General features: G+C 50.6%; 2 protein-coding genes across 7 annotated transcripts; one reads left to right on the top strand and one right to left on the bottom strand.

The window, feature by feature from the left end:
• Nucleotides 1-695: 695 nt before the first annotated feature.
• Nucleotides 696-18,667, bottom strand: OGG1 (8-oxoguanine DNA glycosylase). 6 transcript variants are annotated; one of them, XM_045990132.1, is made up of 7 exons: nucleotides 18,389-18,667; nucleotides 17,690-17,937; nucleotides 16,970-17,149; nucleotides 15,127-15,308; nucleotides 14,140-14,290; nucleotides 13,954-14,003; nucleotides 11,562-11,839 (listed from the first exon to the last, which is right to left on the bottom strand). In XM_045990132.1, the coding sequence occupies exons 1-7, from the start codon at nucleotides 18,493-18,495 to the stop codon at nucleotides 11,750-11,752; spliced, it is 1,008 nt and encodes a 335-aa protein (XP_045846088.1). In that variant the 5' UTR covers nucleotides 18,496-18,667; the 3' UTR covers nucleotides 11,562-11,749. The 6 variants fall into 6 exon arrangements, 5 of the variants coding, with proteins under 5 accessions (XP_045846085.1, XP_045846088.1, XP_045846084.1 ...); XM_045990128.1 differs by lacking the exon at nucleotides 11,562-11,839 and adding an exon at nucleotides 13,427-13,668 and having other exon boundaries at nucleotides 18,389-18,664; XM_045990127.1 differs by lacking the exon at nucleotides 11,562-11,839 and adding an exon at nucleotides 13,457-13,691.
• On the top strand, nucleotides 2,498-13,408 carry CAMK1 (calcium/calmodulin dependent protein kinase I). Its single transcript, XM_045990126.1, has 12 exons — nucleotides 2,498-3,000; nucleotides 5,060-5,174; nucleotides 7,137-7,268; nucleotides 8,475-8,549; nucleotides 8,636-8,774; nucleotides 9,598-9,724; nucleotides 9,819-9,894; nucleotides 10,572-10,684; nucleotides 11,280-11,358; nucleotides 11,454-11,541; nucleotides 12,907-13,024; nucleotides 13,129-13,408. The coding sequence occupies exons 2-12, from the start codon at nucleotides 5,092-5,094 to the stop codon at nucleotides 13,209-13,211; spliced, it is 1,113 nt and encodes a 370-aa protein (XP_045846082.1). The 5' UTR covers nucleotides 2,498-3,000; nucleotides 5,060-5,091; the 3' UTR covers nucleotides 13,212-13,408.
• Nucleotides 18,668-19,823: the final 1,156 nt, after the last annotated feature.

The raw sequence follows: 19,823 nt of genomic DNA, 5'->3' as shown, positions 1-19,823 counted from the left end.
GTCTCTGCACTCAACAGGGAGTGTGCTTGTCTCTCTCCCTCTCCCTCTGCCCCTCCCCCTGCTCCTGGTCACTCTCTCAAATAAATAAAAATCTTAAAAAGAAAAAAAAAGAATAAGAATTCTTCCGTTTTCTCTAATCTTAGAAAACCATTCGCAGAAAAACTTCAGTGTCAGGTTCGAGAACTGATGGAGATGTCTGAGCTGTTTGTCATCTTTTTAATAACAATGGGGAGAAGAGAATTATTTCTTTTTTCCTTCATACATTTGACTTTCCTTGACTTTTTGTTTTAGTACCTTAAAATATGCTCATTGGGAGTGGGTACTCCTATAGGAAATATAGTGTATATGTGTCCCAAAAAGTCTGGAGAAATGTATATGTGTCCCAAAAAGTCTGGAGAAATATGTACCAAAAATACTAATACTGGTGGGGCGCCTGGGTGGCTCAGTGGGTTAAAGCCTCTGCCTTCGGCTCGGGTCATGGTCTCAGGGTCCTGGGATCGAGCCCCGCGTCGGGCTCTCTGCTCCGTGAGGAGCCTGCTTCCTCCTCTCTCTCTGCCAGCCTCTCTACTTGTGATCTCTCTCTCTCTGTGTGTCAAATAAATAAATAAAATATTTTAAAAAAAGAAAAAAAAATACTAATACTGGTTATTTCCAGTTGATGGGAGCAGGGCTGGGATGGATTTGTTATTCAAAGGGTGCCCAGCACCCTTATTTCCTTTTGGCAAGATAATCTTTCTTCATCCCACAGCGTGGCTGCCCATGGCAGTACATTTGCCTGATATAGTATCTCATTTCCTTGGCAATAGTTTATTTGGGGCCAAGCAGTAGGCATGTTACTCTAGCACAACTCATCAGAGTCCTTCCCTGAGACTGATACATGAAACTGGGTATAGCTCTCCTGCTGGGTTCATTTGGAAAGCTGGGTCTGCCTCACACCATGGTTTCTGCCAGGCAGAGTGATCACCCTGCAGTGGAAGGGAGGCCAATGTAGAGATATCGAGACAAGGAGAGATGCAAGAAAGCAAATCCTATGCCAAGATCCTGATCCATGGTGTTCTTCCTTCCGTCTTGCAATCAGCTGTTGATGGAGCTGGCTTTGGTTGGGGTTCTGTTATCTGGCAAGTGAAAGAATCTGATTAGTGACAAGGATGGTCTTTGTGTATTTTTAGTATGGGATGTAATTATTGGTTTAGTAGAAATATTCTTTTAAAGAGACAGAGAATTTGTTTGTTTGAAAAAGAAAGTGTAAGTGCCCGGACATGATCAAAAGCAGGGAAAATGTAGAACACAGCCTAACAGTTGTACGAGTCCTCAGGACAGACCCCACTTTATCACCTCAGGAATGTTGTCAATGAGATAGACAGGAATTTGTGGTGAAACAATTCTAGCTCACTGGGTTGGTACTGGGGAGAGTAGGGGCTCAGCCTGGGCAGGAAATATGATTTTCCATGAAGTAGGAAGTCTGGGATACTGAGATTCAGGGGAGGGAAATTTCCTCTTAGTCCCTTGCCTCTGGACAAATCAGGCCCCTTCTCAGAGACTCAGTTTACACTAAGTCTAGCTCTCATATTTGAACCCCTACAATATTCCAGACACTTCACATCCATTCTCTCATAGAATTCTCAGGAGAATTCTGAGTTGGTTATCAATATTCCTATATTCCAGCGGAAAAAACTGAGTCTTAGAGAGGTGAAGTGTGACTCAGGTAAGTCAGCCTTTAAAGCCTTTCTAGGAACCTCAGCCATCACCTTCTCTCTGTAAAATGGGCATAATACAACCACCACCCGTTGGGATCTAGTCCCAAGGATAAAAGAGGTAAAAAGCCAATGGAAATTGAGTTAGGGTAAGCACTGTTCTTTTCCCATGTCCCTCTGAAAAATGCAGAAATTTGGACAGTGGGAAGTGATGGAGGTGGAGTGCGGGTTACAGCAATGTGCCTCCTCTGACTGGCCACACAGTCCAGCCCAACTGCACTTCCTTTGAGTTGCTCCCCCTCTTCCCCTGCGTCAAATTTCTTCCCAAGGAAAGGCTTGCGCAAGAGGTCCTCGGTCAGGTCCCTTGGCCCCCTGCCTGCACCCCAGGAGCAGTTTGTTCTCCCCCCTCACCCCAAACCTGGCCCCTTGCCATCAGTCCCTGGCACCCGCCCAGTCACGTGGCACTTTGGTCTTCTTTGGCTGCTTCCTTCCGGATCCCGATTTAACTCCCACTCCTCCCTTCCCCTCCCCGTCCCAGTCCCTCGGGGCACCACACCTATTTTGAAGGGCAGGTGCAGGGGACACCGGGTCTGTTTTCCTGCCTGTCAACTGGGGCCACCTCCCTATAACTGCCTCCATTATCTTCAATATCTACTCTTGCTTTGCCCTTTCTCTATCCCTTCATCCCCGCCCCCCCCCGCCCCCATCAGTCTCCTGAGCCCTTTTGAGGGCCTAATTCCCTTCTGGGCAGTGAGGGAAAGGGGGGGGGGGGGGTGTGAGTGGGAATAGGGAGAAAGAGCCCAAGATTCCCAAGGGAGCTCCCAGAACTGGTCTGAAACTCCCAAAGATGACTGGGTGGAACCGGCCAGACTCTGACATCACACAAACCTGGACTCGAATTCGATTTGGCCTCTGACCACTTGCTAATTTTGAATCCTTCATCTCTCAGGGCTTCAATTGCCCCTCTGTGAAATGGGGACCCCAGGAGAGAGGAGGGGAGGGAAGAGTCCAGAAGAGGACCTGACCTGAACTACGGGGTTCCTCCTCAACCACCGCGCCCCTTCCCCAGCCCGGGAGGGCGGCGGAGCCTCCCTGGCCCCAGTCCGTCCGCCGCAGGCTCCTCCTCCACTGACATCAGAGCCGCAGGCGGGCGGAGGGGGCCAGCAGAGCCCGAGCCGAACCCCAGCGAGAGAGCGGGCGAGCTGGCGAGTCAGGAGCGGCGCGGCGGCGGTCGGCAACCCGCAGCCAGAGCTCGGCGCCAGACACCTCGGGCTTCCCAGCCAGCCCCGCGGCGGGGCAGCCGCAGGTACGGCCCAGGGGCCGCCCCAACGATGCTCCCGGGCGCCGGGGAGGGGTGGCCAGATCCCCTCAGTCGTTAGATACCTTCCCCCAAGGATGCGAGTGGGTGCCCGGACGTGCTGGACTCTGCATGGGCAGGGCAGGAGAGGGCCTTTCTTTCCAGCCTTGACCCGAGACCCAGCAGGTGCCAAGCGACTGTGGGGAACCCAGAGGGTACTAGAGGAAGGTGGGAAGGGTGTGTGTGTGTGTGTGCGTGCGCGCGTGTGAGCGCGCACACATACACACCCACGCCTGTGCTCGGCTGGGCCTGAATATGGACGGACTTGGCGTTCGGAGCTAGAGATGTGTGGGGGCTGTGTTGGGTTTTTTTAATGTCTTAGCACAGGCATGCGGATCAGATATGGAGTTGCAGTGTAAGGGCATCTTTATGGGTGGGGGTGTCTGGGAGTCAGTGTTTTTGTTGTAAATGTGTGTCCAGGTGTTGGGCATGCTGGTATCTGGCTCAAGGGTAGTAAGAGTTGAGGCTATATGATTGTGTATTGAGGGTGTCCGAAGTTAGGTGTGTAAGGAGTTGGGGTACGGTTTGGAGCACAGGAGTTTCTAGGGTATACGGAAACAGGATGAAGGGTATGAGTGAATCTGGGATGTCCGGTACATAGGTGAGGAATGTGCGTGTGCATGCAGATGTGTGTTTTGGAGGGGTGTAAGAGGGAACTGTGGGAGGGATGTTTGGCTGTGAGGCTGTGTGGGGGAGTGTGTGTGGGGACATGTATGCTGATGTCTGGGTGTACATGTATGATCAGGTGTTGGGGTATCTGGGTATGGAATATACTGAATCTGGGGGCAGGTATTTTGGTTCGGAGGTAGGGTGGAGGTTGGTATGTCTGGGTGTGTCTGTGGACCTGCAAGGGCTTTATTTGCCAAGCCTCCAGGTGGGGTTTAAAACTCTGCCTCTAGAACTACCATCATGTCTTCTTTCCTAGAAGTTTCTGCCTCTGGGATGGGTGGTCAGGCCCCTCCTGGGAACCAGGTCCAATCCAAGGAGTGGGATCTCACACCAGGGACTCTAGTCAGGACACCATCTCTCATCCTTCCTCAGAAGAAACAGAAAGGGAAGGTGCCTTCCTTGAGGCCACACAGCATGGTGGGCTCTGAATGGGCCCGTCTGACTGCCTGTTGGAAAGACAAGCTGAGAGGGGACTCATCAAAATCCTTTGTCTTCAGCTAGCTTAGTTGGACCCCCCACAATCAACATTTGGGCAAAGATGGACCCAGTCCTATCCATCACTAACCTCAGTCTCTCCATTGTCCATCTGATAAATGGGGAGAGAAAGCCCACCCTCCTGCTGACAGAGGTCTCAGTGGAGAAAGGTACAGGCTGGATCAGGATGAGAAAAAGCCAGGAGGGGACAGGCTCTGTGGTACAATTTCTCAGGCTTCTGGGACCCAAACAGGGAGCCAGGAGGAAGAGGGGGTAATAGGAGGCCTGGGGAGCTCCAGCTGTGGCTGCTGTTGCCGTGGTAACAGTGCAGAAGGAGCTATTTAAAAACGTGGCTGAGATATTGCTGGAAGCCCAGGCTGCCGGAAACCTGATTTCCGAGAGGCTGGGTGGGAGAAGAAAGAGGAAGGAGAGGAGACACCCCAGCAATTCCCAAGGTGGGGCTGAGACATTGCTGGTTCTGGGGATAGGGAGACCCTCCAGGACCATGTGCTTCTACAGTCTGCTCTGGGGTCTTCTCTGCTGTCCTCCTGGGAGTCAGTGTCAGCCTGAGTGTTTGAATTTGGAGACGGAGAAACTGGGAGGCAGGCTGAACAGATGAATGAATGAATGACTTTGTTGAAGAAAGACTTCTGCTGCCACCTTGAAGGATTTTCCCCTAGGCATGAGGACTTTGGGAGGAACAAATGACTGGTGAATTAATGAATTTGCTGAATAACTTTGTCAAATGAATGAACCAAGAAATGAATAAATGCAGGCTGAATGACCGAATGGGGCCTCAGTTCCCCAAGTTCCAACACAGAAGGCTGGGCCCTACTGAGTCTTTTCCCTCCATTCCCCTTCTTAGGAGCCCTGGCTGTGGCCAGGGGGCAGTGGGCCATGCCGGGGGCAGTGGACGGCCCCAGCTGGAAGCAGGTGGAGGACATTAGGGACATTTACGACTTCCGTGATGTTCTGGGAACGTAAGTCTCTGGGCACGTGGTGGTGGAGCAGAGGGTGGATGGGGAGGCCGTCCCTGAGCTGGGGTGTGGGTTGGGAAGGTCCTTACTCTTGGGACTGGCTGGGGAAGCTGAATCCAGGGTGGTACTTCCTCTGGTCAGTTGATCACTGCTTCCTGTTTCCTAGAGTTCCAGCCTGGTGGCAGACTTGCCATGGCCCAGTCTGGCCCATCTTTTCACTTCTGGCCAACAGTGAGTGGAACAGACTCTGCTCTTGGCGGCAGCTCTGGGTTCCTGTGAAGAGAACAAAGTAGGGGAGAATGAAGGGGCTCTTTTGGCCAAGAACTGGGGGTTTTGGCCTAGGTTTAGGAACTGATGCGGGGCATGGCTCTCTTCTCAGTGGTGGGAACCCAGAAATAACTCAAACCTGATCTTTGCCCCTCAAGTTGATCCTAAACATGTGAGGGAAACACACCCAGGGGAAATGACAGCAGGGTGTAGGGTACACTTCCATTAGAGTCAGGACTGAGGACTTTGTAGAGCCCAGAATGCTGGCTTCTGCTTGGGGAAACCTTTCTGGAGAAGCGGGTATTCAAGTTAGGGACTGAAGGATAAGCAGAAATGCACTTGTCAGAGAGGGAAAAGAGCATTCCAGGCAGAAGGAAGAGCATAGGCAAAGGCTGAGAAGCGGGCTATGTGCAGAAAGAGGTTAAGAATGATACAACTTATAATCAGATGCTGGGGGAAGAGTGGAAGAAGAGGCTGAGAAGAGAGCACAGGTCAGGTAAAGCCTTGAAAGCCAAGCTATGGAGGCTCAACTTTATCTCATGAGCCATAGGAAGGCATTTAAGACATTTTCACAGGCTTGCAATTCAGGATGGTTACTCTGGTCAAAGCATGCAGGATAAATTGGAGAAGGACAAGACTGGAAACCAGCAATAAGGCTACCACAGGCACTAGGTTTTTGGGTTTTTTTTAAAGATTTTATTTATTTATTTGAGAGAGAGAGCACAAACTGGGGGAGAGGCGTGGGGAGAAGTAGGCTCCCCATGGAGCAGGGAGCCTGACACAGGGCTCGACCCCAGGAAATTGAGACCACAACCCGATGCCCAGCCAACTGAACCACACAGGCACCCCCACAGTCACTAGTTATTCTGATTATTAAGATTTCACCACGAGAGAGGCTTTTGACCTATGACTTCCTCTTATCCTAGAGAAAGCACAAAGTCCTAGGAAAAATACTCCAATAAATCCTCCTTATCAGTGCTCTAATGCAAATGAGTTTGTTCTTTTCTAAGAGCTTGTCGTAAAATACTGCTTCTCAAATTTCAGTGATGGTACAGATTATCTGAAGATCTTGTTAAAATGCAGATTCTGATTTAGTGGGTCTGGGGTTGAGGCCTGAGGTTCTGCACTTCTAAAAAGTTCCCAAGTGATGCTGATGGTTCTTCAAGGTTATAAAAGGTGTTAATAAACCATGACTCAAGTTGACTGTAGCAGAAAAAGAAATGAATCAATTATGTATAAATCAAAAAGCTGAGGGCATAAATGTCAGGCATGGCTGGATCCAGAGACTCACATGATGTTATCAGGAAATTGTCATCAGGAGTTTCTTAGCTCTGATTTCCATTGTGTTACCTTCATTCTCAAGCAGGCTCTTCTCAAGCAGTGGCAAAGATAACCACCATTAGCTCTAGGCTCGCATCTTGCCAGCTTGGCAGGAAAGAGCAGCTCATTCTCAAAGTGCCAGGCACCTGGCTTGCACCACATGACCCAGTTACTGTGGCCAGGGATAGACTACACTGATTGGCCAGACCTGGGTCATATGACCACCACACAGACCAGGTGGTGGAAGAGTGATGGAGGGAGGTTTGTCCCACATCCTTCTGTTCACAGGTGGTCACCTAACCCATAGAGGTATGGAGGAGGGGCTGAAGGGAACTTAAGGTTCTAGTTCCCCAGCTCATCAGTACCCTCTCTCTGCAGGGGGGCCTTCTCAGAAGTAATCCTGGCAGAAGATAAGAGAACACACAAGCTGGTGGCCATCAAATGCATCGCCAAGAAGGCTCTGGAGGGCAAGGAGGGCAGCATGGAGAATGAGATCGCTGTCCTGCACAAGTGCGTGGGCCACAGGATTTCTGCCTAGGTTGACCCTGCCTTGACTCCTCCCATTCTCTTCCTACCTCTGCTTTGGGCAAATCGTCTAACCTGTGAGCCTCAAATTGCTCATTTATAAAATGGGATAATCTCCACTTGGTAGGGCCATAGGGAGCATTAGAGGTTCCTTTATTTCATATGTCTGGTGCAGCGGCTAACGTGACAAATGTGACTGAAATGCCACAGCTTATTTAGAGTGGCTTAATCTGTTCAGTCAGATCTAAAAGCCAGTCCTTGAATGTGGCTTGAAACAACATATTTCAACTGATGCTATCATAGACCTACCTCTAGTTCCCCCCATATATTAAAGCCACTCCGGAAGTTTAAAAATGCCTGTCTCACGACCCCCTGACTAAATAACCAACTGGTCTATGATTTGCTCACCCTGATGTGAAACCTGCTGCCCTCACTGGAAAGCTTATAGAGAATCTTCACTTCCATCCTCTCCCCTGAGCTTTCCAACCACGGTGGGCAGGGATGAAATGATCAGTTCCACTACTGGGTGGGGGAGGGTGACTGAGGCCCAGAGAGGGTAAGGGATTTGCCCAAGGTCACACAGCAACTTTGTGGCAGAGCCATGGCTTCTGTCAAGCTCAGTCACCATCATTGGTTCATTTACCAGGCATTCACCATGTACCAGGCATTGTGCCGAGATTCTTTCTTGTATTTTTTCATGTGATCCTTAGCCCAACTCTTTGTGATCATTGGCTTCATATTAGAGATGAGGAACCTGAGGCTTAATATTCAGTGAATAAGTGAGCACTTACTCTACACCAGGTGTGGCAGGAACAATGGTAAGATAAAGCCCCTGGTTTCCCAGAGCTGGTGTTCTGGTGGCAGAGGCTGACAGACTTATAAACACAAAAACATTTTAAAATTGTGTATTGAACAGTGCTGAGAGGTAAAAAGATTTGTCCCCAAACAGCATGCACTAGAGGCAGGTGAGACCCAACCTGATGGGTCCAAGGTCAGGGCCCATTGTTTGTTTATCTCTGTGCTCGCCTACCTTCCATTCTATCACAATAAATTGTGGTAAATCGGCTTTTCCTTTTGGGACCCAGAACTCTGGTTTGTCCTGCCCAGCTCCGCAGTGGTGATTCTTCAAGGTGAGGGGAGGAAAGTCGCTGAGCTGTCCTCAGCTCTGAACTATCTCATTTCTCCTTTCAGGATCAAGCACCCCAACATTGTAGCCCTGAATGACATCTATGAGAGTGGAGGTCACCTCTACCTCATCATGCAGCTGTGAGTGGCTTCACCCCTTGCTCACACCTCTCCCTGCTGCCCCTCCCTAGCCTCTGTGGCCAGACTGCCCTGTCCCCTGGCTGCAGGGTGTCCGGCGGGGAGCTGTTTGACCGCATTGTGGAGAAAGGCTTCTACACAGAGCGGGACGCCAGCCGCCTCATCTTCCAGGTGCTGGACGCCGTCAAGTACCTACATGATCTGGGCATTGTACACCGAGACCTCAAGGTGGGCTGGGAGGGTGTGTGGTGAGCTGCGGTGCCAGGTGGGGCCTCTACAAACCCCTCACCGTACAGCCTGGGGCAACTCTTAGCCCTTCCCCGAGCTCTGGCCTCCCATCTGCAAAATATACCCAGTAAACCCTAAACTGCCTCCTCCCCTTCCAGTCTGGACACTCAAATGGATACAGAGGTGAATGGTGCTGGTATTTAATCCATAAACATCTAGGTCTTTTTCTCATAATAAAAGCCCCCTTGCTCTTTGTGGAAAACTTGGAGGGGACAGCAAAACATGAAGAAGGAAGCCAGAAACCCCTGAAATCCTATACCTCAGAGACTATGATGGATTCACATTTTGTACTACAACTCCTTCGGTCTAGAAAAGCACTGGGGTGAGACAGATCTGGGCTTGAATTCTGTCCCTAGGTTCTCAGGCAAGTAAGTCACTTTGCCTCTCAAGCCATCAGTTTTCTCATCTATAAAGTGGGATTTTTCAGACTGGCCTGACAGGCATGTGGTAAGGATAAAATGAAATCAAGCATTAGCACAGGATCTGGAACAGAGTAGGTGCTCAAAAATTCTTTAGGGCTTCACAATATAAACGTGAAGTTTATAGAAAATTCCCTCTGACATTCCCAAGGCCCTTGTCCTTTCTGGTACTTTTAACCTCCTTAAGAACTTCCTTGAGTTTCATGTGCCTTCAACCAAGATGGCAGCCGTGAGGCCCAGGGGCTTTTGTGAGGCTCAGTTTCTGAGAGGTGGTGCTTGGGGGGGCAGAAGGTTCTGCCAGCCTTTGGCTATCTCTGCCTCTTCCTTTCCCTCCCCCTTCCAAGCCAGAGAATCTGTTGTACTACAGCCTGGATGAAGACTCCAAGATCATGATCTCCGATTTCGGTCTCTCCAAGATGGAGGACCCTGGCAGTGTGCTCTCCACAGCCTGTGGAACCCCAGGATACGTGGGTATGGAGCATCCTGGGCTGGGGCCATGGGTAGGGGAGGAATTGGGAGCTGCGGGGCAGAGATTTGTCACCACCATGTCCCTTTCCCTCCATAGCCCCTGAGGTCCTGGCCCAGAAGCCCTACAGCAAGGCCGTGGATTGCTGGTCCATTGGGGTCATCGCCTACATTCTGTGAGTGGGGGCTTGGCCCTTGGGGCATGTGGCTCCAGCGTTCTCCTCTCCCCTACTTTGCTCTCTTCCTCCTCTCTGCTATTTCTTCCTTCCTGCCATCCATGTTTATATCTACCAACTAATGAGTAAGATTACTTCATTCAATACATGCCATGTTTCTGGCACTATGCTAAGCACTGGGGATTTAGCAGAGAACAAAACAAAATGCCTGCCCTGAGGGAGCAAAAACTCTAGTAGGGGAAATAGATAATAAACAAGTAAATAAATCCATAAAATAATGCCAGGTAGTAAACAACTATGAAGAAAAATCATGCAGGGTAGGCAGAAGGGGATGGATGCCATTTTAGATGAGGAGGTCAGGAAAATCCTTTCTTAGGTGACATTGAATAGCCTTCTAAATGAAGTGAGGGAGCCAGACATTTGAGGTGTGGGGGAAGAATGGTTTAGGCAGAAGGAACAGCAAGTGTAAAGGCCCTGAGGAAGGCAAGATGGTAGCAAATTAAGAAACAGGCTGGACAGGAAGGAAAAAAAATCAGAGAGGGGCAGATTTCCCCTCTTTGTAAAAGGGGGAACTCCTTCCTGTGGGTGCTGCCTGACCCGAGACTGCCCCAAAGCTCCATCCTGGAGCCAATGGGTACACTGAAAGTGGATATGAGGATAAGTTTCTCCCTGCCCAGGCTCTGCGGTTACCCCCCCTTCTATGACGAGAATGATGCCAAACTCTTTGAACAGATTTTGAAGGCCGAGTACGAGTTTGACTCTCCTTACTGGGACGACATCTCTGACTCTGGTATTTGAGGCTTTGCCTTCTTCCCCTGGGCCCTACCTCTGGTGCCTTTCACATCTGCTTTGGGGTCTCTTCACTGCCTGCCTGTGGTCAGATTCCTTAGCCCCAAACTAAGAGCTGTCTTTAAGATCAGACACCCGACCCCAGGTGCTTCCCTCTGCCTGGCCCCTGGCCTGAGAAGCTTGGAGGCATGTGTTCATTCAGCCCTCAAAAATAGCATTTTTGAAAATAACTCATCCATTAACTTCCTATCACCTAAAACACCATCATAAAGGTTTTCATCTGTCCTTTTGTGCCTCCAATTAGGAGGCAAACCTGTGAAGCCATGATCAGTCACTTCTACATCAGTGTGAATACACTGAGTAGAATCTTCTTTAAGAACAAGTTTTTCATAAGGGAAAAAGGAGAGAGCTGGAAGGCTGCGGTGGGCGGGGGGCTTAGAGAAAGAATACAGGTGGGATCGGGTGGTGCATGGACAGATCTGGCCTCTTGTCTTGCTGAAATGCCAAGCCAGACCTGAGGGGGTGGGCTTTGTCTTGGGGGTGTCCACCGGCACCACCATGCTGTTTTTGTCTTTGCTCTTGTCTTGCGGGCTCAGCCAAAGACTTCATTCGACACTTGATGGAGAAAGATCCAGAAAAGAGGTTCACCTGTGAACAAGCCTTGCAGCACCCATGGTGAGAGCTCCCACAAGCTGCAAGCTGGGGTGGGGTCTGAGGGTCTCAAGGCTGCCTCTGCCTTCACAGACAACCCTCCACACACCCCATCCTAGGATTGCAGGAGATACGGCTCTAGATAAGAATATTCACCAGTCGGTGAGCGAGCAGATCAAGAAGAACTTTGCCAAGAGCAAATGGAAGGTGAGCGCACGTTCCTAATCCTGGTTCCCAGCCTCCCCAGGCCTCCTCCCCACCCTACTCCAGACCTCAGATCCCATAGCACCTAGCATCAAGTCAAGCACATAGTAACTGCTCAGGGATGCTTACTAAAGAACCTCATTCATTCACTCATTCATTCAATGTTCCCTGACACCTACTCTATCCCAGTGAGAGGCCCTGACCTCCAGGTCTAGAGGGAGAACAGTATAACTCTTAGGGACACCTGCTCCAATCTATGGGGTCCTAGAAGTGGTGTAGGGGTGCTGATGGCCTGACAGACCTATCAGACTCGACAGCTGAGTAGGAATTAGCCAGGTACAGCAGAATCATGTCTGAGGCAGAGGGAACTAGCATACAGAGGGCGAGGGGCAAGAGAGAGAGAATGTGGCCATTCAGGGAAGTGCAAGTGTTCAGTAGTCCCTGATGGACTCGAGGGGCTGTGGGAGCAGGAGCCCAGGTTGGAAATGCAGGTAGAGGCCTCAAGTGCCACACTAGAGAACTGACTCAGCCCTGAAGATACTGGGGAAGCCCCAGAAGGATTTTCAGCAGTAACCTGCCTTCCAGAAAGGGCTCTTAGGGTGCAGAGAGAGGCATGGACTCATGGCTGGGAGGCCGCAGCAGAGATGTGGGCAGGAGATGGTGAGGGCTTGGACCAGAGAACAGGGGATGGCTCAGGAGTTCTTTAGGAGATAGAACTGACAAGAAGTGATGGTAGGAGAGATGTTGGCGGAGAGAGATGTTAAGGGCTGGCCCAATATTTCAGTTGGGGAAATGGGGAATGGTGGTACTATCACTGAGACGGGGATCCCAGGCATATACACTTGTCTTGGCAGGGGATGATTTTGGTTTTGGACATGGTGATATGAGGGATGTGCGGAACACCTTGGTGGGTATGTTAAATGGAGAATGATACACACACATGTGGGCAAGTTATTCAACCTCCCTCTGCCTCAGTTTTCTCCTGTAGGAATGGTGACACTGACAGTGCTCACCTCAGAGACCTTTGTGAAGATGAAATGAATTGCTAAATAAAGTGCTTAGAGCAGTGCCTGACACATAATACTATATTAAGTGTTTGCAATGATGTGAATAGAAATTAGTTATACATACAGGGTTATTTATACTTGTTCACATATACACATTTTATATATATGCACGTATGTCTGTATAAATATATAATATGGCTGGGTGTCATTTAATAAAGTCCTATAGAGGTTTCAGGGGCTTTAGGTGATCAACCAGTAACCCCTGAATGAAAATAACAAAACCACTGCAAGAATCCCACCACGAGACCCTGTCACATGATATCCCACTCTCAGAAGTCCCTTCTCCTCCTTCTCCCCACAGCAAGCATTCAATGCCACGGCCGTGGTGCGGCACATGAGGAAGCTCCAGCTGGGCACCAGCCAGGAGGGGCAGGGACCAACAGCGAGCCACGGGGAGCTGCTGACACCGGCAGCTGGGGGTGAGGACCTGTCCTCTGTGGAAGGGCGTGAGTGGTCCATGAAGAGGCAGCCAGGCTGGAGTGATGGTCTGCTATGGCCAACTCGGTTCTTTCTCCCCATGTAGGGCCTGCGGCTGGCTGCTGCTGTCGAGATGGCTGCGTGGAGCCAGGCCCGGAACTGTCCCCTACATTGCCCCCACAGCTCTAGGGCCCCAGATCCAGGGTCCAAACCCCTTGTGTGGGAGGCATTGGGGCAGCCTGCTCCCCTTCCCTCCCTGAATTGGAGAGTTACCCTGCCCCACCACCTCCCCACCCCTTTCCCTATCACTCCTCCACTGCATTTTCCATACAAATGTTTCTATTTTATTGTTCTTTCTTGTAATAAAGGGAAGAAATAAAAACGTAGGTAGCTCTGTCTCTCCAAATAATCCCCACCCCACATTGCTGTGCAAATTACTGAATCTCAGAGTACCTGGCCCCTGAGGTAGTTGCAGGAAGCCCCCTTCCCAATGCAAGACTGGATGGGGGACAGCAGTGGGGAAAGCTACTTGGGAACCCCCTTGTCCAGTGCCCCCCACCTAGACTTCTGGGTCTGTAGATCTTCTGCGCTTTGCTGGTGGCTCCTGAGCTCGGTGGGGTTGGCGCAGGTCAGCACTGAAGAGTACCTGAGGGCAGCGGGGAGGTCACTCTGGGGGGTCAGGGAACATGGAGTCAGGGCTGGTGGGGCTGGGGGCAGTGTGGAGAGGTATAAGAGTTCACGGGGAGCAGGGTCAGGGCAAGGGGCGCCCACTGGAGTCAGGGCTGGGGTGGGTAAAGAGTCCTGTAGGACCACCTGGAATGGCGGTGGTGGTGGAGGAATTGACTTGGTCAGGGCTTGGGTGAGGGTCGGGAAGAGTCCTAAGGGGTCTGGGCCAGAGGAGAAGGAGGAAAGGAAGCTACAGTACACTTACTGCTTGGGCCCAGCCAGCATAAGGTCCCCACAGGCTCCGGAAAAAGTTTCCTAGGCCAGAAGTGATAAGGTGAAATTAATTGGCCCTCCTATTCCCTATCCACAGGAGAGCGATTTTATGGAGAGGTGGGAAACGTTACTACCACCTCAGCCCACTACCAGCTCCAGCATCCCCCTCTCTCCTTACCCAGTTCCTTGTTAGCCTGGGGGCTTGGACCCTTGGCCTGAGATGTGGTGGGGTGCCAGCTATAGTCACGCTGGGCAATCTGCCACATGTGGACATCTACAGGCACAGCCTGGGGCTTGTCTAAGGCCATCAAGCAGATGCAATCAGCCACCTTTGAAAGAAAAAGAGTAAGCCACAGAGGAGGAAGGGCAGGATCCAGCCAGCAGTCTGCTTCTGGTCCCAAAGCTGGCTGTTTTCTTCTCCACTCTGAGATTACTATTATTTTCTATTCTCCATCAACATACACCTTCTTGTAATAACTTTAAAAATAGCTATGATGAGATTTCTACTGCATGAACATCTATGTGGGCCAGCTTCTCATCATAACCTGGGAAGAAGGGAGTACTCTACCCATTCTGTAAATGAGAACTGAGGTTCAGAAAGGTGAAATGACTTGGCCAAGATTACATGGCTAGGTAGAGGCAGAGCCAAGATTTACTGTTAGGCTGAAGTTCAGAGCCCATTAAAGAAAGTTTTTAAAACAAAAATCCATTTTTTCTAAACTACAGAGAAGTATAAAGAAGAAAACGATAAATGCTCAATCCCTAATCATCTTACTGCTAGCAAACCTTGTTGATATTAAACAAAAACTTTTATAAGTACATATAATTTCAAGATAAGAACAACATGAAAAGGAGAAGCATCCTTCCATTTGTCTTTCCAAAGATAACCACTATTAAGTTTCCCGTGGTTCCTTCTGGAAATTTTTGCATACATAGAGTAGTGTTTATGGGCACCTGAACAAATAGCCTTTAAAAAAAAAAAAGCACTCAAGGGACCACATCCTTTATACTCCTTCTGCACTTTGCATTTTCCCTCATAAAACATCTGCGTGTATCCTTTCTCCTCTTGCTCTGCATGCACCCAGCTCTGAGGCCTGCCTTGTCTCCTTCCCTGCTACTCTGTGCATAGGTGGTGAGGGTAGCTCCTATTCCCCTGGGACCTCACCTTGGTGCCCACCCCGGGCAAGGTGCAGAGGGCCTTGTGGGTCTCCTCGTAGGGGGCCTTGCGCAGCTGCTGCAGCCAGGGCAGCCCGCCCTGTTCTTTTAGGATGGCCCGGGCACTGGCACTCACATAGCGGGCACGGTATCCCAGGCCCAGCTTCTTGAGCTGCACCTCCACCTCTGGCCCTGTTGGGGTTTGGGGAGAGTAGGGGTCAGGCATCTTCAAATACTTCCTGTCTTCAACCTAGTGTCTGAGCTCTCTGCCCCAGAGGAATGCTTTCCCTAAGCACCTCTCTCCCACCTCATCGCCCTTTGGGAGACCCCAGGGCACTTGCTTATACAAAGGTAAGGGTTAAAGCCTGAGTTCTGCCCCTCTACAAATGTTTTCTGAGCACCTACTACCCAGTGTTGGGCACTGGAGCAGGGACTGAGAAGGACTTGCTGCTGTGGAGGAACTCCCCAGGTGAGTTCTTTAACCTTTCCAAAGTGCACTCACACCTATGATCTCAAATAATAACCATGATAACAATAGCTTCTATTATCAAGTGCTGGGCATCAGGTGCAGGCAAAGTGCTTTAGGTACTTTATCATGCTTTTCTCAAGGACCCTGATGACAGTACTCTTATTTAGATAATAACTGGCTCAAGAAAGGACATGCTGGGGGACGCCTGGGTGGCTTGTGGGTTAAAGCCTCTGCCTTCGGCTCAGGTCATGGTCTCAGGGTCCTGGGATCGAGCCCCGCATCGGGCTCTTTGCTCCGCGGGGAGCCTGCTTCCTCCTCTCTCTCTGCCTGCCTCTCCACCTACTTGTGATCTCTGTCTGTCAAATAAATAAATTTAAAAAAAAAAAAAAAAAAAAAAGGACATGCTGGAAATGGGATCTTGCACCCAGGTCTGGGAAACCAAATCCCATACTCTTAGACCATTAGATCACCCTGCCTCATGACTGCTTTATTCACCACTCAAACCCTTCTGGATAGAAACTCTTATTCCCATCCTACAAACAAGAGAAGCTTGGATAGGTAAATGAATGCTTTTGGTCTTATGACTACTAAACTGGAGACTGAGACCTGAGACAAAATCGCTGGGTTCACTGTAGAGATGGGAACTTAGATTTTCTGCACAATTCCTGTTATGTCAAACACTGACCTAGGTGCAGTATGTGTATTTCTCTACTTCACTCTTGTGGCAACTCTGATAGGTAGGTGCCATTATTATCCTGTTCCACAGATGAAAACACTGACATAGAAAGACTGAATTAGGGGCGCCTGGGTGGCTCAGTGGGTTGGGCCTCTGCCTTCAGTTCAGGCATGATCTCAGGGTCCTGGGATTGAGTCCCACATCGGGCTCTCTGCTCAGCAGGGAGCCTGCTTTCTCCTCTCTCTCTCTGCCTGCCTCTCTGCCTGCTTGTGATCTCTATCTGTCAAATAAATAAAATCTTAAAAAAAAAAAAAAAAAAAAGAAAGACTGAATTATGCACTCAAGATCATACAGCTAAACATCAAGTGCCAAAGGCAGAATTCAGACCTAGGCAGTCTGTCTCTACAATGAGCGCTCTTAATGCCAAAGTACTGTATACTATATATAGTTGTGGGGTTTTTATTTTTTGGGTTTTTTTGATGAAGCTTTGAATCCCTGGGGTACAAAGCGAAGACTAGTGAGGTGTTGATATTTCAGGGACAGACGGGAAGGATTTGGTGGAGTGGATCAGACTAGGCAAGGTGGTTCTGGAAGAGGACAGTGTTTGAAAAGGCAGAAAGCTTTGAGATGGAAGATGGCGACGACGGGAGAACTGAAGAGACCCTGAAAGCTATTGGAGGGTCTGAGGGCAGGGACCCATCTACTCACCAGCCAGGGCCTGCAGGCTAGGGAAGCCATGGTAGGTGACATCATCTAGCTGGATGAGCCGAGGTCCAAAGGCCTCGCAGAGTCGTTCTACCATGCCAGTTATGCGAGCAATGTTGTTGTTGGAGGAACAGATGAAGGAGAAAAGGCACTCGATGGGGTCCTGTTGCAGGAGTCGCACACCTGAGGAAAGGTAGGATAGGATACAGACCTGCTGTCAGGAGCGGCCTCTTCCCACCCTTTGATCCTAGGCACCAAAGATCTAGAAGGATCCCAGGGGAATGAGGGACAGCATTGTTAGAGCAACACCAGAGCTCTCATTCCTCACAGCACCTGTGAGGTCTGGACTAATATTACATTCCACAGATATAGAAGCTACAATGTAAATACTATGAGGATGGGGATTTGCATCTGTTTTGTTCACTGCTATATCCCCAGCCACATAGCAGATGCTATGTAAATATTTACAGAATGAATGATGTCACCTGCCCCAGGTCACACAGCCAGGATTTGGCTCAATATCCTTGTCACTACACTGTGGTAAGCAGCAGAACAATAATAGTAATAATAATTACTATGTGTCAGGCACTATTGTAAGCAAAGCTTTACACATATTAGCTCCTTTAATCCTTGTAAAATTCTATGAGGTGAATATAATCCCCATTTTATAGATGGTGAAACTGTAATTTAACCAAATTACAAGAACTCCAACACTGAACTCACCTTGGAATTTCTGAGCCACCTCTTGAAAGTGGGGGTCCACGGAACTCCAATGGTGATAAAGTTGAGCCAGGCTGACATCCAGCTGGAAGTACTCGTACACAGTCTTTAGCTCTTCTGGTGTGGGCCTGCCAACCCATCCCTTGTCGCCTCGGTACACAGTACAGTAGAGCTGCTCCTCAGTCTGAGTCAGTGTCCATACCTGGTTCGCCAGCACGCCAGTCCAATGCGCCGGGTTTTGTTCCCTCCACCTGAGTCCCCAGGCACACAGCAGCCCCGGTACTCAATTTTCCTTCTTGCACCCTTTGGGGCCCTCCCATTCTACAACAGCTTCATACACAAAACTGACTTAGGAAATGCAGCGTCATTTGATCGTCACAACACTGTACTGTCTTTTTTTTTTTTTTTTTTTTTTAAATTAGGCTCCATATCCAGGGTGGAGCCCTGCGCGGGGTTTGAACTCACGATCCTGAGATCAAGACCTGAGCAGAGATCAAGAATCGGATACTTAACCGAGGCGGCCACCCAGGTGCCCCTACACTGGTTTTTGAAAGTTTTTAGAAACTTTAGAAAGGAGGTAAACAGGCTCACCACCCGTGCCTCAGTTTCCTCTTTTGTACCCTGAGGTTTCTTCCATCACCCCCAACATTCCTTTACATTCCAGACCTGCAGTGTCGAGGGTTCAGGAGTCAGCTCACTCACCGGAAAGACTGTCCGGAAGCCAGAACCAGGTCCAGGCGCAGCTCCGAGCGTGGACAGGGGATGGAGGCCCACAGTGCCGGGAAAGAAGCTAGAGTTCGATGCCCCATGCTGCAATGGCCCCGCCCACTCGGTACCAGCTCTCCTGCGGCCAAAAGACCGCGCCCTCACCGGCTACACGCTCCTTAAGACCTCGCCCACCAAGCCCACGCTCCCAAGTTTACTTAAGGCCCGCCTAGTTTCTTTTAATTCCTCCACTCCCCGTAGGCCCCGCCCCTTACGGTCCGCCAGGGAGCCACCCCCACCCCTCCGCCCTTCCTCCTTACGTATCCTCTCCGGCGCCCCCCCTCCTGGCGCGCACCAAGGTCCTCCAGGCAGCCGCAACACAGTGGGAAGCGCGCGCAAACGCACTCTTCCGGCTTCTCAGAAGGCCGACCTCACTCTCCCCGGAAGTAGGACTCAGGCCTGGCTTATTGGATCCGGAGGTAGCCAATCCGCGGAGAAGTAAGAGGTGCCAATGAGAACAGGGTATGGTGGTGGGTGGGCGGGCCGAAGCGCCGCAGCGGTTGGCGCGCGCTGGGCTCGCTGCCCGCTCTCGCCCTTTGCTCTGGGGATGTCTGCGCTCGACACGCCAGGGTGTACAATCCCCGCGCCTCGCGGACCGGTCGCAGAATGCGCCCTCGGGCCCCAGCCTCACGGCCAGATCTCAGAGCCCGGTGGTTTCTCAAGCTTGCCCGCCCGCAGAGCCAAATCCTGTCCCTCACCGTCCTCAGAAAGCCTTTCTCCACCGAGCTTCTCCAGTCAGATACATTCGGTCTCTTGACCGAGAATCGGACCCGAACACAGCTCAGGCCCCTGCGAGGCCCCGTGAGGCGTCTCCACAGCCTCTGTCGTCTGCGGATTCTGTCTTCGCACTCGCCGTCTGGGCCGCTCCCCTCCAAAAGGCCTCACGGAGCCTCGACTCCGCAGACCTTCCCACAGACTTCACTCCGTCAGAGACCAGTGTCCTCGGACTGCCGCAGGCCGCTGGCTGCGCCTCCCAGCTGCTCCCTTGTCTCGGGGCATTCCTCCAGCAGCAAGCCGTCATCTCACACCCGTGCCCAGTGGGGCCTGTGGCCCTCAGGTGGCCTGTCTGCCTCGCCCAGTTTCCAGGGATGGCTGCCTGGGCCGAGGAAAAATGTTTTAAGTCATTTCTTCCCTTGCAGAGGAAGACCTGACTGAGCAAGGAGCTAGGAGGAACTTTTGTCTGGGCCACCTTTCACCTTGTAGCGCAGTGATTGGGAGTTACTTTGTCTCAGTGAATAGACTGCAGATTCCTCAAGGGCAAGATTGGCAGCTGACTTCTTTGTGTCCCACCCACAGTACCTAGCAGGGAGCACCAGAAGCATGATTATGTCAAACGGTATTTTTGTCTGCTCCACTCCTCAACAGCTGCAGC

The sequence above is a fragment of the Meles meles genome, chromosome 20 (genome assembly GCF_922984935.1).
Source record: "Meles meles chromosome 20, mMelMel3.1 paternal haplotype, whole genome shotgun sequence".
Lineage (NCBI taxonomy): Eukaryota > Metazoa > Chordata > Mammalia > Carnivora > Mustelidae > Meles > Meles meles.
This window is presented reverse-complemented; position numbering and strand designations above follow the sequence as displayed.

Excerpts from the sequence above, each read along its gene's own strand:
- CAMK1 (XM_045990126.1), top strand. The coding sequence starts at position 5,092 with ATGCCGGGGGCAGTGGACGGCCCCAGCTGGAAGCAGGTGGAGGACATT. Across the intron at positions 8,775-9,597 it reads TTGTACACCGAGACCTCAAG|CCAGAGAATCTGTTGTACTA; the intron begins GTGGGCTGGGAG and ends CCCCCTTCCAAG. Across the intron at positions 10,685-11,279 it reads GGACGACATCTCTGACTCTG|CCAAAGACTTCATTCGACAC; the intron begins GTATTTGAGGCT and ends TTGCGGGCTCAG.
- OGG1 (XM_045990127.1), bottom strand. The coding sequence starts at position 18,495 with ATGGGGCATCGAACTCTAGCTTCTTTCCCGGCACTGTGGGCCTCCATC. Across the intron at positions 15,309-16,969 it reads TAGCCTGCAGGCCCTGGCTG|GGCCAGAGGTGGAGGTGCAG; the intron begins GTGAGTAGATGG and ends AAACCCCAACAG. Across the intron at positions 14,004-14,139 it reads CCAGGCTAACAAGGAACTGG|GAAACTTTTTCCGGAGCCTG; the intron begins GTAAGGAGAGAG and ends CTTCTGGCCTAG.